Source organism: Heterobasidion irregulare (assembly GCF_000320585.1).
Source record: "Heterobasidion irregulare TC 32-1 unplaced genomic scaffold scaffold_09, whole genome shotgun sequence".
Taxonomy (NCBI): Eukaryota; Fungi; Basidiomycota; class Agaricomycetes; order Russulales; family Bondarzewiaceae; genus Heterobasidion; species Heterobasidion irregulare.
The window spans coordinates 1,616,961-1,631,830 of NW_009258205.1; the positions used below are offsets into that span (position 1 = coordinate 1,616,961).

General features: G+C 50.5%; 6 protein-coding genes across 6 annotated transcripts; 5 read left to right on the forward strand and 1 right to left on the reverse strand.

Annotated features, from left to right (window-relative positions):
• Positions 1–2,346: 2,346 nt before the first annotated feature.
• Positions 2,347–2,949, forward strand: HETIRDRAFT_454273 (P-type ATPase; the record flags this gene model as incomplete). Its single annotated transcript, XM_009551964.1, has 5 exons — positions 2,347–2,459; positions 2,517–2,634; positions 2,688–2,745; positions 2,799–2,816; positions 2,867–2,949. 5 exons carry the CDS (start codon positions 2,347–2,349, stop codon positions 2,947–2,949), a joined length of 390 nt encoding a protein of 129 aa, XP_009550259.1.
• A 228-nt stretch (positions 2,950–3,177) lies between these two features.
• Positions 3,178–6,054, forward strand: HETIRDRAFT_126790 (P-type ATPase; the record flags this gene model as incomplete). The annotated part of the gene is made up of 9 exons (XM_009551965.1): positions 3,178–3,392; positions 4,405–4,408; positions 4,506–4,676; positions 4,726–4,905; positions 4,967–5,130; positions 5,320–5,396; positions 5,446–5,591; positions 5,646–5,743; positions 5,850–6,054. 9 exons carry the CDS (start codon positions 3,178–3,180, stop codon positions 6,052–6,054), a joined length of 1,260 nt encoding a protein of 419 aa, XP_009550260.1.
• Positions 6,055–7,150: 1,096 nt separating this feature from the next.
• On the reverse strand, positions 7,151–8,162 carry HETIRDRAFT_120136 (uncharacterized protein; the record flags this gene model as incomplete). Its single annotated transcript, XM_009551966.1, has 4 exons — positions 7,151–7,470; positions 7,519–7,739; positions 7,804–7,904; positions 8,118–8,162. 4 exons carry the CDS (start codon positions 8,160–8,162, stop codon positions 7,151–7,153), a joined length of 687 nt encoding a protein of 228 aa, XP_009550261.1.
• A 1,279-nt stretch (positions 8,163–9,441) lies between these two features.
• Positions 9,442–10,913, forward strand: HETIRDRAFT_120137 (uncharacterized protein; the record flags this gene model as incomplete). The annotated part of the gene is made up of 3 exons (XM_009551967.1): positions 9,442–9,608; positions 9,705–9,763; positions 9,952–10,913. 3 exons carry the CDS (start codon positions 9,442–9,444, stop codon positions 10,911–10,913), a joined length of 1,188 nt encoding a protein of 395 aa, XP_009550262.1.
• Positions 10,914–11,085: 172 nt separating this feature from the next.
• On the forward strand, positions 11,086–11,511 carry HETIRDRAFT_107862 (uncharacterized protein; the record flags this gene model as incomplete). The annotated part of the gene is made up of 2 exons (XM_009551968.1): positions 11,086–11,300; positions 11,352–11,511. The coding sequence occupies 2 exons, from the start codon at positions 11,086–11,088 to the stop codon at positions 11,509–11,511; spliced, it is 375 nt and encodes a 124-aa protein (XP_009550263.1).
• Positions 11,512–11,641: 130 nt separating this feature from the next.
• Positions 11,642–12,007, forward strand: HETIRDRAFT_56071 (uncharacterized protein; the record flags this gene model as incomplete). The annotated part of the gene is made up of 1 exon (XM_009551364.1): positions 11,642–12,007. A coding segment is annotated over one exon (366 nt), but the record flags the coding sequence as incomplete, so codon positions are not given.
• Positions 12,008–14,870: the final 2,863 nt, after the last annotated feature.

The window sequence follows — 14,870 nt, forward strand, 5'->3', positions numbered from 1 at the left end:
ACATCTAGCAGGGATTCACACCTCTCACCTCTTCAAGTATATTTTGTAGATCTTTCAAGCCTTAGAATTGTTGTATAGCCTTCAATAGCCTTTATCAGTTTTATGATTTGTTAATATATTTATTCTCTATTTATGGAGCACATTTTCAAGCAATTGGCTCATGATAATGAGCTTGAATATACTTAAAATATACCATGAATATGCCCAGCCCCAAATATCCCCTAGGGATATTCGAGGAATTTTATGACTATACCTCGGATATACCATGAATGTACTGAGGAGGGGGGGGTCTGGGGATATTTGTGGTATATTCGAGGCAATGTCTGGTGGCAGGGTTGCGAGCGGTGTGTAATGACTCTTCTCTTATGCTTTATGTGCACGTGCTATCTTAGACGTCGGATTCTAGAAAACTTGGCTCTGTCATCCACTCCTCCATCAACAATAGGATCTCTCACATGTACAGTCCTTTGCTCAACAAACACTAGAAAAGGTGATGCCGGCCAAGAGTCGATTGGAGTTTACTCACTGTGGACGAGCATTCTCAGCCACAATATGGCAAAACAATATGTCTTGTTCTTGTGGCGATATGCAGCAGTTGTCTTCCAGCTCGATCCTATCCATCGTGCAGAGTACGCACTTAGTCACATTGCAGGCCAGCACAGTGTCAGTGCCTATACTGCATTGCATCAGCCCTTTGCTTGGCCCTCGGCGCGATTCCAAGCTCACCCATCCAACACCACATCCATCATACGCATTGTGTCATCTATTGTCATGAGTGCGAGTCCAACGACCATGTTTGAAGAGGCACCAGGTGAGCCCCCCACTTTGATTGCTTCTGCATCCTCTTGACGGTGGGCTCCTCATTGGCCATGAATGGACAGTGCACTCTGATCACAAGGCTGCCGAAAGCGACACCGCTTGACTGACCAAGTCCTCCGCTGCATTGATCAAGTCAACCACAGCCTCTGTCAAGTCTTCCGTTGTCTCCGTCAGGTTATCTACAGCCACCCCACACTCGCATGCAGCTATGGTCTGGAAATCAACCTCAGGTCACGCGACAGACAGTTGGTGTATGATACAGAAATAGCAGTGATACCCTCCTTCTTCTGATCTCTCGCCATTTCAGGTGTCTCTCTCAGCAATAAGCTGCTAACCTGATAGTTCAACATGTGAGACTGACATGTCTAAGGATATGCCAACAATGTTGGCAGTATAAGTATCGGTAGGGCTTGGCGAGGATGTCTTCAAATAATACAACACTCACCTTCGACCTGTCTAGAGGCATCAGTTGATGTTGATGGCATTAAGAGGTGTGTACTGCGGGGGTATGATACTACTAGTTAACAACAGAGAGTGTGCCGAGAAGGTAGCAAGAGGTAAGGAATGTATCTAATATCTCCTTTCACACCACCTGTCTCCACAGCACTCCACTGCGCATGAGTTGTGTACAGTGCACAACTTGCACACATGTTGGAGAAAAAAAGACAATGATGGAAGCTTTACGACAGATGACTTACGCAAGGTGCAGAAATGGCGGCACACTATGTAGGGTAGCGTCCCATGCCAGACTTCCCCACACAGCACCCCAGCGCTAGCATATTCCATCCCACTCCATCTCCTTTCCCAGATGGCCCAATCCATGCTGTCCCTCGACAACTCGTTCGGCCGGCTCTCCCAACAGCAAGTTGGCCACAAACAACTGGTCATTGCCCCCCCTACCGCTCTCATATGGATGCTTTAGCGACGCATCAGTGACGTTCACAGGATGAGGTGCGGTGGGGTTAGGGAATGACATTGTCTGATGGTCAGGTCACACAATGCACATAGACAGACCCGTGCTTGCATAGCAAGGGACAACCCCGCTGTGGAATGCACTCAGCCCCAGTAACCCTTCAATGCCATTGCCACCACCCTCTTCCAATGCTGCCTTGGCCTTAGCTGTTTCTGGACCCTCTCCCTTCTCTAGATTGGTGTGGGCACCTCTACTTATCCCCAATCCTAGGGCTTCCATGATACTGCCTCTCTCTGCATGTATGGCCCTCCACCCTCGCATGGCCTAGCCCCACCGCCTCTGCAATGCCATGGCCCTATCTTTGAGCCACTCTCCAGCCAGCCCCAGTAGGCCTTTCCCCCTTTTTTCCTCCTCCCTCTCCTGCTGTTTTTAATGCCCCCAACCCATTGTATGCACTCCCATCAGTATCTGTCCTCTTCCGCTACATCCGTCGGGAGCGACAACTTTGTCCATCTTATCAACCAGTCAAACCCTGCATCCGCCAACCCCTACTCGTCTGCCCTACACACAGAGCCCTGGCTCTTTGACCTTCTTTGATGACGACGATGACTGCAATGGCCCCGATTCTGCCTTTGGCCCCATCCCCCCCATCCATGGCAACTCCTCCGGCCTCAACCTCACTCTGCTCCCCACACAGGCCAGTCCCAGATATCCCTCCCCTCCGACAGTGTCCTCCAAAGCTGGACCTTTGACGATGACAACTCCACCTTCCCCCATTCTCAAGCGCTGCACTCATCAAGCGCACCGCTGTCAAGCGACAGGTCAACATCCAGATTGTATTTATGTTCATTGTCCTGCTAGCCCTCTCCTCCGGCTCCACCATCGGCAGCAGCATTTGCTCAGTGTGTCTCTCTCCCTCTGCTCCCTGACCCCTGGCTAACTCCCAGCCGCTCAGTGGTTCTTTACGGACAAGCAATGGTATCTGCTTGAGACCACGTCCCTCTCCGGTCGGGGTGCGTTGCGGTCCTTTCTGTCGTATGTGTGCCTCTCGCGCTTTCCTTCACAGCCACAGGTTTCATCGAAGGTGAGCGGCTCGTCCTGGCCTGATCCTCCCCGTCTGATACGCCCCATCAGACATCTTGACGTTTATCATTCTCTACAACAACCTGATCCCCATCTCCCTCATCATCACCATGAAGGTTATTAAGTTCCAATAGGCGCAGCTCATCAACTCGGACCTCGACATGTACTATATCAAGATGGACACCCCCGCCCTCTGCTGCACCTCCTCCCTCATCAGGGAGATCGGCCAGATCAAGTACGTCTTTTCCAACAAGACCAGCACTCTCATTTGTAACCAGATGGAGTTCCGCTGCTGCTCCATAAGTGGCACTGCCTACGCCAATGATGCCGAGGGCAAGGACACCTAGTGCACCTTCAAGGACATGCACGTCATCCTTGACAGCGTAGGCGCTAACTTCTTCCTTGGCACCGCTGCTGCCACCTTCACCAGGGAACACGACATCCTCGTTGAGTTTCTCACCCTCCTCACCGTCTGCTACACCATCATCCCCAAGCTCAAGGACGGCAAGATTCACTACCAGGCCAGCAGCCCTGACAAGGCTGCCCTCATTGCCGGCGCGGAGCTCCTTGGGCTCTAGTTTTGCATGCGTGTGCCCATCTCCCATTGATACGTTAGAGGTGGCGCTAAGTGCCGAGCACAACACCAAAACGACCTTTAATGCAGGGGGTGCTGGAGCTAGTATCTAATACACAAGGAATTGCTAGTGATGACTTTAGAAAGGGAAGGTGTACTGAGAAGCAACAGGGAGTGTGAAATTATAGTGCCCGAATGGTTTTGGGACTGCATCGAACACTGACCGAACGTTCGGTCGGTCGTGTCGGCGATGCGGTTGGTAACGAGAAAGTAGTGTCGTGACCGACAATTATGTGCTTCAAGAGCCACATGGGACTCTGACAATATACAAGGGAGGATGAGGGGTACGAGCAAAGGGACGAGTATGAACACGAATGAGGCCGAATGACAAGGATGACAAGTTTTCGGAAGTCAACGAAGACGATTTTGATGATTGAGATGAGTGCGAAAGCTGGTTTATTCCAGAGTTGTATGTAGGTTTTTATAGTAAACAGAGCCCCTAAGTAAAATATTAAACAAGAAATGAGAGTAGATGTCAAATGGGCGCCAAGCCTTAGCGATCAGAGAAGATAAGAAGGTAGGTGAGATGTCCATATGGGTTCCGAAGGTGACAAGGTAAAAGTTAATCAGCAATGGCGAAATCCCGAACGTTTGGGATCCATCGCCTGAGCGTAGGTAGCAGGAACAGGCATTGGAGAACCAATGAAAAATAAAGAAGATGTATTGTACGACCAGGGTAGCCAAGCAATGGTGCAAGATCGCAATTGACCGACCATGCAGAAGTCGGGAAGATAAGCGATAAGGACTGACCGACTCACGGAGGACATTGGCTGATATGGAATACTGGCTCTGATTTCATAAACACTTATCGTAAAACTCCTATGCGGTCATGGTAAGTACGTGAAGTGTGGGCAAACTGACCCAAGTGCTGCCAAACGTCCTTTGGTGGCTTGTCATCTGTTGGGTAGGGACCGACTGTGTTCGGTAAAAGTTGGCATCTTTGGTACTTGTCTAGTGCTGTTTGGTATCTCCCCAAAGCTTCCAAATACCTTCCTCGGACCCAAGCGCAGGTGAATGCTCATCACCGTCCTATGTCCTGTCTGATATCCATTCCAGACCCACAAGCCCAAGTCTATCTTCGTTGATGTCCTCGACGTGTCCCAAGAGTTCCAGATCCTCAATGTCTGCAAGTTCAACTCGACCTGCAAGCACATGTCCACCATCGACTATGCCTCTGATGGCCATGCCGGCACCATCATCTTTGAGCGCCTCAGCAAGGTCCTCGAGGTGAGAGCCCCACCGCGCGCTGACCACTGATGCTGACCTGCTCACACAGGACTATGTGACCGAGGGCCTGCGCACACTCTGCATCACTTACTGCAACATCTCAGAGTCTAAGTACAAGCAGTGGTCCGCCATCAACGACCAGGCTGCCTCCACCATCAACGTTTGTGTTGACACCCTCAACAAGGCCACCAAGATCATCGAGCACAACATGTTCCTCCTTAGCGCGACCGTCATTGAGGACAAGCTCCAAGAGGGCATGTCCCCGATGCCATCCACACCCTCCTGATCAGCGCCCAATCATCCCTTCCTCGCTCACCCACCCTGCACAGGTCTGGGTCTTGACCAGTGACAGGCAGGAGACTGTGATAAACATCGGCATGTCCTGTCGCCTAATCACAGAGTCGATGAACATGGCAACCCACTCGCTCTCATCCTTGTGCGGCCATGCGACCAGGTGAGCATAACAGGTCATCATCAATGAGGAGACCATGCACAACACCAAGACCACCATCTCACCGCCATCAAGAGCCAGCACAGCTCTGGCAAGCTAGAAGAGCTCGCTATCATCATCGGTGCACCGCCTTGCATTCTTCTCCTCCATTGTCATGCTTTGTTTGATGTGCGCCCAACCAGACGGCAAGAGCCTGATATATGCACTCAAAAAGGAGCTGTCCAAGATGTTCCTCAAACTTGCTGTCATGTGCAAGGCCATCATTTGCTGTCTGTCACTCCCTGTCCATCTGCGCCGGCACTGACAGATTGTTTCTAGGCCACATGTCCCCACTCCAAAAGGCGCTTGTTGTCAAGCTCGTCAAGAAGAATCAAAAGTCGATCCTCTTGACCATCAGCAACAGCGCTAACGACATCAGCATGATCCAGGCCGCCCACGTTGGCATTGGCATCTCTAGCATCGAGGCAAGCCTTTCCGCCTGCCTCTGCTAACACGCAAGCCTGACCGACGCCGTGCAGGGTTTTCAAGTGGCTTGCTCCGCTGACATCATCATCTCGCAGTTTTACTTCCTCAAGAAGCTGCTCTTGGTCCACAGGACCTGGAGCTACCAGTGCCTGTCTAAGCTCATCCTTTGTGCATGACATGCCTGCATGTGTGCATCTGTGGCTCATGTCCCTTGCACAGACTCGTTCTATAACAACATCATGCTGTACATGACCTAGTTCTGGATTCATCATGTCCTGTTCTCCCTATTCTTGTCTGACACCCTCGCTACAATTCTCATTCTTCAACAACTTTTTGAGCCAGATTGCATATGGGTTTTGGACCCTGTCCTTGTACAACATCGTCTTCACTGTCCTCCTGCCGCTCGTCATTGGCGTCTTTGATCAGTTTGTCTCGGCCCGCATCCTTCATCGCTATTCGTAGCTGTATATGCTTGGGCAGCAAAACATATTCTTCACAAAGACCATGTTTTGGCTCTGGGTCCTCAACGCCCCTATCACAGTGTGGTGAGCAGCCCCATTCCCCACATGTCTCTCCTTTACCCTCACATCTCCGTAGGTCTTGTTTGGGTTCTCCGCCATCCTCTTCTTAGGCAACCTCAAGCAGGCAACCAGGCTTGACTCTGGCCACTGGTACTAGGGGACCATACTCTATCTTGCGGTGCTCCTGACCATCCTGGGAAAAGTGGCCCTGGTGTCCGAGTAAGTGCCTCTGCCTCTTTACCAAAACGAACTAAAAGACCATGCCCTTCTCAGCCTGTGGACAAAGTACACTGATGCCGGTACGTCGTCCTTTCCCGTTTCCTCATGTTTTCTTCTCTGAGCGCATCCGACCACAGTGATCCCCAGCTCCTTTGCATTCACCATGCTCTTCCTGCCCATGTATGCCATTGTCACCCCTGTCATCGGGGTTTCCCTCAAGTATCAAGGGCTGGTCCCGAGGCTCTGGACTGGCACCGTGTTCTACTTTATACTCCTGCTTGTCCCGTTGTTTTGTCTCAGTCGGGATCTGGTGTGGAAGTAGTGCATCTTCCGTTCCATCTCGTATGTGTGCCGACGCTTACAGGGTGCACAGCTACAAGCGAATGTACATCCTTGCGTCGTATCACATCACGCAGGAGATCCAAAAGTACAACATCCCCAACTACTGGCTGTGGCAGAAACAGTGTGTACCCTTTCTCTTGCCGTACCCGTGCGCGTACCGCCTGCTGACCCCCACGGACAGGAGGTGCTCATGCAGCAGTTTTCCCAGTCTAGGTTCACAAAGAAGTGCTTCAAGCAGATTATCCTGTGCTGGGAGATGAACGCCACATCCAAGCTCCAAAAAGAAATTAAGCCGCCCGCACTCTGGCAAGTCTTCTCTTGCGCTCCCCCATCTGTGCTCATGCTCACACTGATGCACAAACGTGTGCACAGCCTCAGCCAGCTATTCGAGCTCCACTACCAGGAGGTCGAGGAGGAGTTTTACTTCAACACAGACGATGATGACAGCTCGCCACTGCTCCTTGGCATGCTGCTGCTCATGCACCACCAGTTTGCGGGCCAGAAGCGCAAGCACCAGCTACGTGCCCGGTGTGCCGATGCCCCTGCTCTGCCCACCAAGCATCCACCTCTCCTGCATGCCATTCATTGGCAGCCTCGTCGACCACAATGATGATGGGCGCAAGCTCGTGCTTGATATGATTCTCAACCTTGACCTCGACCTTGAATGCCACCTCATGCCGCTTGGCCCACATGACGGTAGAGGCAGGTGCCCAGCTCATATACCCAACTTTGACATCCATCCATGCATGCACAGCCCTATGCTCATCCCCCTCAGTCCCCTTAACCATCAATATCCCTGTCATCAACGGCAAGCGCGCATCCTCGCCCCCTCATTATCACGCACCACTGACACCCACCCTGTACCCCTCGACCTTCAGTCCCACTCTTGTTTGCTTGATGTTAGGTGTGTCGTTTCTCATCTCTCCATGCGCATGGTGATAAGCATGTACCCGCGCTAGGGTCTGAGGGAGGTATTCGGGAAGCTTTGGGGAGATACCGAACAGTGTTAGACGAGTACCGAAAATGCCGACTTGCACCGAACATGGTCGGTCCCTACCCGACCAACTGCAACCCTCCGAAGGATGTTCGGCAGCACTTGGGTCAGTTCGCCCACACTTCACGTACTTACCATGACCGCATAGGAGTTTTACGATAAGTGTTTATGAAATCGGAGCCAGTCTTCCACGTCGGCCGATGTGCTCCGTAAGTTGGTCGGTCCTTATCGCTTATCTTCCCGACTTCCACATGGTTGGTCAAACACGATCTTGCACCATTGCTTGGCCACCCTGGTTGTACGATACCTCTTCTTTATTTTCATTGGTTCTCCAATGCCTGTTCCGGCTACCTACGCTCGGGCAACAAATCCCGAATGTTTGGGATTTTGCCATCGCTGATTAACTTTTACCTTGTCACCTTCGGAACCCATATGGACATCTCACCTACCTTCTTATCTTCTCTGATCGCTAAGGCTTGGCGCCCATTTGACATCTACTCTCATTTCTTGTTTAATATTTTACTTAGGGGCTCTGTTTACTATAAAAACCTACATACAACTCTGGAATAAACCAGCTTTGCGCACCCCACAGTTCAGAGCTCATCTGCACTTGTCTCAACCATCAAAATTGCCTTCGTCGACTTCTGAAAAATTGTCATCCTTGTTTGTTTGGTCTCATTCGTATTCGTACTTGTATCTTCACTCGTACCCCCCCCCCTGTCCTCCCTTGTATATTGTCAGAGTCCCGTGTGGCTCTTGAAGCACGTAGTTGTCGGTTGCGACACTACCTTCTTGTTACCGACCAAATCCCCAACACGACCGACCAAACGTTCAGTTGGTGTTTGGCGCAGTCCCGAAACCGTTCGGGCACTATAATCTCACACTCCCGTTGCTTCTCAGTACGCCTTCAATTTCTAAAGTCATCACTAACAATTCCTTGTGTATTAGATACTAGCTCCAGCACCCCTGCATTAGAGGTTGTTTTAGTGTTGTGCTCGGCACTTAGAGCCACCTCTAGCGTATCAACGGGTATTCCTGTTCTCAACCTGTCTACTCACCCCTCTCTTGATCTGCTACCCCCCAACTCCCTTGACCTTTCCATTACCAGCCCCATGTATGCACACTCATCCCCTCAACCGCCAATGCTCTCGCTTTCAACCCTACGCTTGGACAAGCCCTGGGTCCTGGACTTTTGATTGCTCAATCTACCTTGAGTGTCGAATATGTTGACGCCCTGCACAATTTTGTACCCAAATGTGAGGACAAGGTACCGTTCCATGCTGGAGAACGCACAGAAGTTGTCGAGAAAGACAATATGCACGGTGATGGCTGGTGGCAGGCATGTTGCTCTGTGATGTCAGCCTCCATATTTTCTTCCTTCTTTCAGTGTTCTGTCTGGCGAGGCTTTTATTTGAGCAATCTGATGGTTTTTGTTTGATTCATCGCCGCCTTCGCATTTGGTTTGGTTTATGTCTGACTATTTACATCATCCCCTATCCCAGTCCCCCGATGCTTGCCTCTTGGTGCATACATGCCCTCATCCTCTCTCCTTGACTCTCAGCCTTAGTATTCCTCTTTTGAGCCCTTTGCTCTAAGTGTTATGATCACGTTCTATCGGGCCTACACGGCGGTCTATTCCGATACGATCATCACAAATATCACGCGGCCTCACGAGCTGAGGCGTACACCAAGGTACAGATATCAACCTTGGTCATCCACTCCCAATGGATCATCAATCATTGGTCGAGTATCACGGGCCTTGTATTAGCGGGCATGGAACGCCGCCTTATAAATTACTCACACGCAGGGCATGAACCTCCTAGTCTCTCCTGGCCGGAAGGAGACCAACGGAGAAGCACAAGAGTAGTCGTTATTGAGAGAGACGACTTAGAGAATACCTACGGATACATATTCGGTATTCTCACGCCCTACTTCCCAAAGTAGTATAAAAGGCCCATAGAATAGGCTGACGATCTTCAGTCTATTCTCTTCGTTCCCCCGTATCTTCATATACGGGAACCTTCGTTCTACTGCAGTTATCCTACTGCAGACTTCATTGCTATATCGCAATACACCTCTGGCTCCTGTGCTACACGTACAGTCGAGACCATCGTTCCACACATCCTCCACGAGTGACCTAGGGAAGAACCTCCTACTCTTGGGGTTACCGACGAGCAGTTGTAACACTAGAATAGACTCTTCTACCCCTACCTTGCTCGCACTAGCTTGCTGCCACACCCTCTCTCATAACCTTGCTCAGTGGGGATATAGACCCCCATTGAGAAAGCGTTACTGCACACACTCTGGAGCAAGACCTAGGCCAGGAATATCCACCCGGCACTAGACGTATCAATAACCAACTCCGTCACAACAATCGCCCTATCCGGCGCGAAGGGGATTTCTGGGTCTACGAAGACAATAACGGAACTGCCCCTCCGAATTACGATAACTGCTCATACCGAAACGGGCGTTATTACTTCACCCTTGAAGACGGAACAGAAGAAGAGGATATTTGGAACGAAACAGAAGCTCAGTGGGAACTAGCCCCACAATACAGGGAACCGGCGCCGGTAATCCCCGAAGACTCGGAGCAAGAGGAAACAACCTCGGAATCAGACTCCGACTCACCAGACCAAACACCGATCAACACCCGAAACGAACCACTTGCCGAAATGTCGGGACAAGCTTCGACTTCTACAAACACCCCTTCCGCGACAGTACAACCCGGAAGAGGAAAAGTCAAACTCCCAGACAATTACACAGGCGACCGCATTGAATCCCAGAAATTCATGCTCCAATGCCTCCTTCTTTTCGCAGCAGAATCCGATCGGTACAAGACCGATCAAGACAAAATATCCCTTGTGCTCTCATGCATGAGATACGGCACGGCGGGAGCTTGGGCGGAGAACTTCCTCCTCAAATCAGTAGGAGCAGACCCACCTACCGATCTAGGCACCTGGAAGGACTTTTTAGCCAAGTTCAAATTACAGTTCAGAGAGACGGGCAAGACCGACAAGGCGCGAAGCGCACTTATGGCCTTCTCCCAAGGACGAATGACGGTTGATGAATACTCCAACCAATTCATTCTCATCGCCGCCGATGCCGACATCTCCGATAAAGAGCAAGTCCCTTACTTCCAACGCGGGCTAGACCCGCGCGTCATGGACAAAATATACGACAAGGAAGTTCAGCCAAAGGATACGATTCAGGACTGGATCAATACAGCCTGCGAAATAGATGGATGACTTCGAGCCAGAACAGCTCAAAAAGCCATCCTCGCCAACTCCACCTCCTTTCGAAGCGATTATCTGAATCGTTTTCATAACCAAATCTCTCCCCGCTACAATTCCACAAACGCCCCTCGTAGAATGAACAACCAAGTCGTTGACATGGACATTGACGCGACATGCAAGCGCAATGCCCTTAGCCAAAAACGGAAATATGATGGCAAGCCTCCAAGCGCCTGTTACCATTGCGGAAAAACAGGACACTGGAATACTGACTGCCCGTCACGACGCAGAGGCGTTCAACCGACTCGAGGAAACTCGAAGAGACGCATGGGTACGACAGGGAGAAGAAGCCGCGCGGTTGATTTGGAAGGAGAAGACGACGCACCCGCTATGGGAAACCAAGTGGGAATATATCGAGGAATAGAGACAGAGGATGTCCCTCGCAACGACCAGCGGGTACCACAACCTGGTCCTTCAATGGAACGTCCTCACTCTACCTCATCCGGACGACCCCGAACGAACCATGGGCAACGCGCTATGTTACCTAACGGACGACGGGGAGACGGAAGCGTCAGTCATTCTGCTCGAATCGGAGCAGTGCTCGGAGAACTAGGGGAAGATGAAGCAAGAGAAGTGATCTTGGGACACGCGGAGCGTTTTTCCTGACCTCTCCCTCGCCAGCAAAGGAGAGGGGTCAAAGACGACCCGAGTTTGATGCCCACACTTGTATTCGTATCGGAGCAATGAACGACCGTATCATCACCCCCATACACCTGAACGTGAAAGTATCAAACAGGAGTCAAAACGCTGGAGCAAAGGCAACCATCGACTCGGCATGCGAAGGGGTTATAGTAAACGAAACTTGGGTCAAAAGACATCGTTTCCCCACCTACACACTCAACAACCCCATTCGCGTCCGGAATGTCGATGACACCATCAATAAAGCAGGCCTCATCCGATCCGCCTTGGATGTGAACCTCACCATTCGGGACATCCGTGGACGAACGCATACCGAGCGCGTCCAGATGTTTATCTCCAATCTAGGGAAAGACGACCTTATCCTGGGAACAGATTGGTTGAAATACCACGATCCCTCCATCGAATGGAGGCGACGTGAAGTGCACTTTGATCGGTGCCCCCAGAAATGCCAGCAACCATATGGGTTCACCAGGGCAAGGGAAGAACCGCCATACAGCAGGCGGTTATCAAACGTGGAGCCACGGCACAAACCACGCATCAATGAGCGCGAAAAACAGCGCCTAGAACATCTCCGAAGACTATCGGAAGATGTAGGACTCCGCGACCATAGCGGAACGTTTGGTGTCCGACTACGAGCATACCTCAAAAGGAAATGGCTCCTAAAGGACATAAGGAAATACGCAGAAGAGAAACGAAAGGCTCAAGACAAGCCATCTCTTTCACCAAACGAGGGAGAACCTGATCTCCCAGACAAACCCTCAGGAAAACAGGCCACCCGGGACCCAGTTATTCGGAAACTGGCCCCCGAACCGTCAGGATTTGCCAGCTTCGACCAAGACCTGGAAGACGAAATTATCGTCACCAATCTAAAGGAAAGAGTTCCCAAGGCGCATCACGAATTTTTGGACATTTTTAGCGAACGAAAGTCGCAGCGACTCCCAGAACACACTTACTGGGATCATGCCATTGACTTAAAACCGACCTTCAAACCTCAAGTGCCCAAAATCTACGCCCTGAGCCCAGAAAAACACGACGAATTAGGAAAATTCATCAAGGAACATCTGGAAAGAGGAACTATCCGTCGATCCACCTCGCAAACAGCAGCCCCATTTTTCTTCATAGGAAAAAAGGATGGAAAACTACGCCCGGTACAGGACTATCGCCACTTGAATTCGCACACCATCCCGAATGTGTGCCCCCTCCCACTAATCCAAGAACTACTGGACGTGATAAAAGGGGCCGTCATTTTTAGCAAATTGGATGTGCGATGGGGATACAACAATATACGCATCAAAGAGGGAGATGAGTGGAAGGCGAGCTTCATCACTCCGTTAGGTTCTTACGAACCTACGGTGATGTTTTTCGGCCTAACCAACTCACCAGCCACCTTCCAAGCTATGATGAACATGATCTTCAGGGAGCTCATCACAGCCCGGAAGATAACCGTATATATGGACGACATCCTCGTCTTCTCCAAAACCATGGCGGAACATGTCAAAATCCTAAACCAGGTTTTCCAAATCCTACGCGACAACGATCTATATTTGAAACCCGAAAAATGTGAGTTTTACAAGGAAAAACTCCAATATCTGGGATATACAATTTCAAAAGACCATGTCGCCATGGAGGACTCAAAGGTGGATGCGATAAAAGATTGGCCTATCCCACGCACAGTCCGCGACATTCGATCCTTCCTGGGTCTAGGGAATTTTTACAGGCGCTTTATTGACAAGTTCTCACTCATCGCGCGCCCCCTACATGACCTCACCAAAAAGGACGAGAAATGGAACTGGACTACAAAATGCCAAGAAGCTTTCGAACGGTTAAAGAAAGCTTTTATCAGTAAACCCGTCTTGAACTATCCAGATCCCATGCACCCATATCGATTAGTAACGGACGCATCACTAATCGCCTATGGAGCTACCCTTCTACAAGAAGGAAAAGATGGCGACTGGCACCCAGTCGCTTTCCTCTCTGGATCGTTTTCACCAGCAGAGCGGAATTACGACGTTCACGACCGGGAACTCTTGGCCATAATAAAAGCATTGGAACACTGGAATCACTACCTCGAAGGCGCGCGACACCCCTTCGAGATTTGGACAGATCATAAAAACCTGGAACATTTCCAAACGGCGCGAGACCTATCACGACGACACGCCCGTTGGAGTCTTTATTTGAGCAGATTCGACTTTACACTCAGCTATAAAGCAGGATCAACAAATCACTCCGATGCTCTGTCCAGGCGTCCAGATCTAAGTGAGGGGGTAGAATCTGACAACAAATCTCAAATTTTACTCCCGGCCAAGCTTTTCAACAAATCCGACGAAACATTGGTAGAACCACCCCCGACACGGCATATAAAGTCCACGGAAATCGCCTCCTCAAACCTCATTTCCCTCATCCGACACTCGAAATCGGAACATGATGCCTTAACGAGGGTAGCCCTCGCAAAGCTCTTACGAGTAGGACCACAAGGGATGAGAGGATTATTGGGACATTGGACATACGAAGACGGAATCACCAGACGCAACGGCCACATATGCGTCCCCAAAGACGACGTCATCCGAAGACTCATCGTCAAAACACATCATGATGCACCCGCGGTAGGACACCCGGGTAGAGCAAAAACACTGGAAATGGTGCAACGACACTACTGGTGGCAAAACATGACTAAATTCATCCACGAATATGTGGATGGATGCGCCATATGCCAATCTACGAAGAATTTGACACACAAGACACACCCACCTATCCACCCTCTGGAAACCACCAACGCTCCTTGGCGATTCATCTCGACGGATTTCGTCATGGACCTACCCGAAAGCAAAGGTTTCGACTCAATTAACGTGGTAGTGGATCAAGGTCTGTCAAAAGGCATAGTCATCACCCCATGCAAGAAAACGATTACGGCAGAAGAAACAACCGTGCTTTTCCAAAATAACGTTTTCAATCGACACGGGCTGCCGACCAAAATAGTGTCCGATCGGGGCCCTCAATTTGCGGCCAAGTTTACCCAAGAACTCTGGACACGGCTAGGAATCACCGCCGCTCTCAGCACGGCTTATCATCCCCAAACAGATGGAGAAACGGAACGGGTAAACCAGGAGATCGAACAGTTCCTGAGAACGTTCTGCAACTACCATCAAGACAATTGGGTAGACCTTCTGCCGTTTGCCGAATTCTCGCATAACACACGGAAGCACTCGGCCACCGGAAAATCCCCTTTCGAAGTGCTATACGGCTTCAATCCTCCCTATTCAGCTGACACGGCAC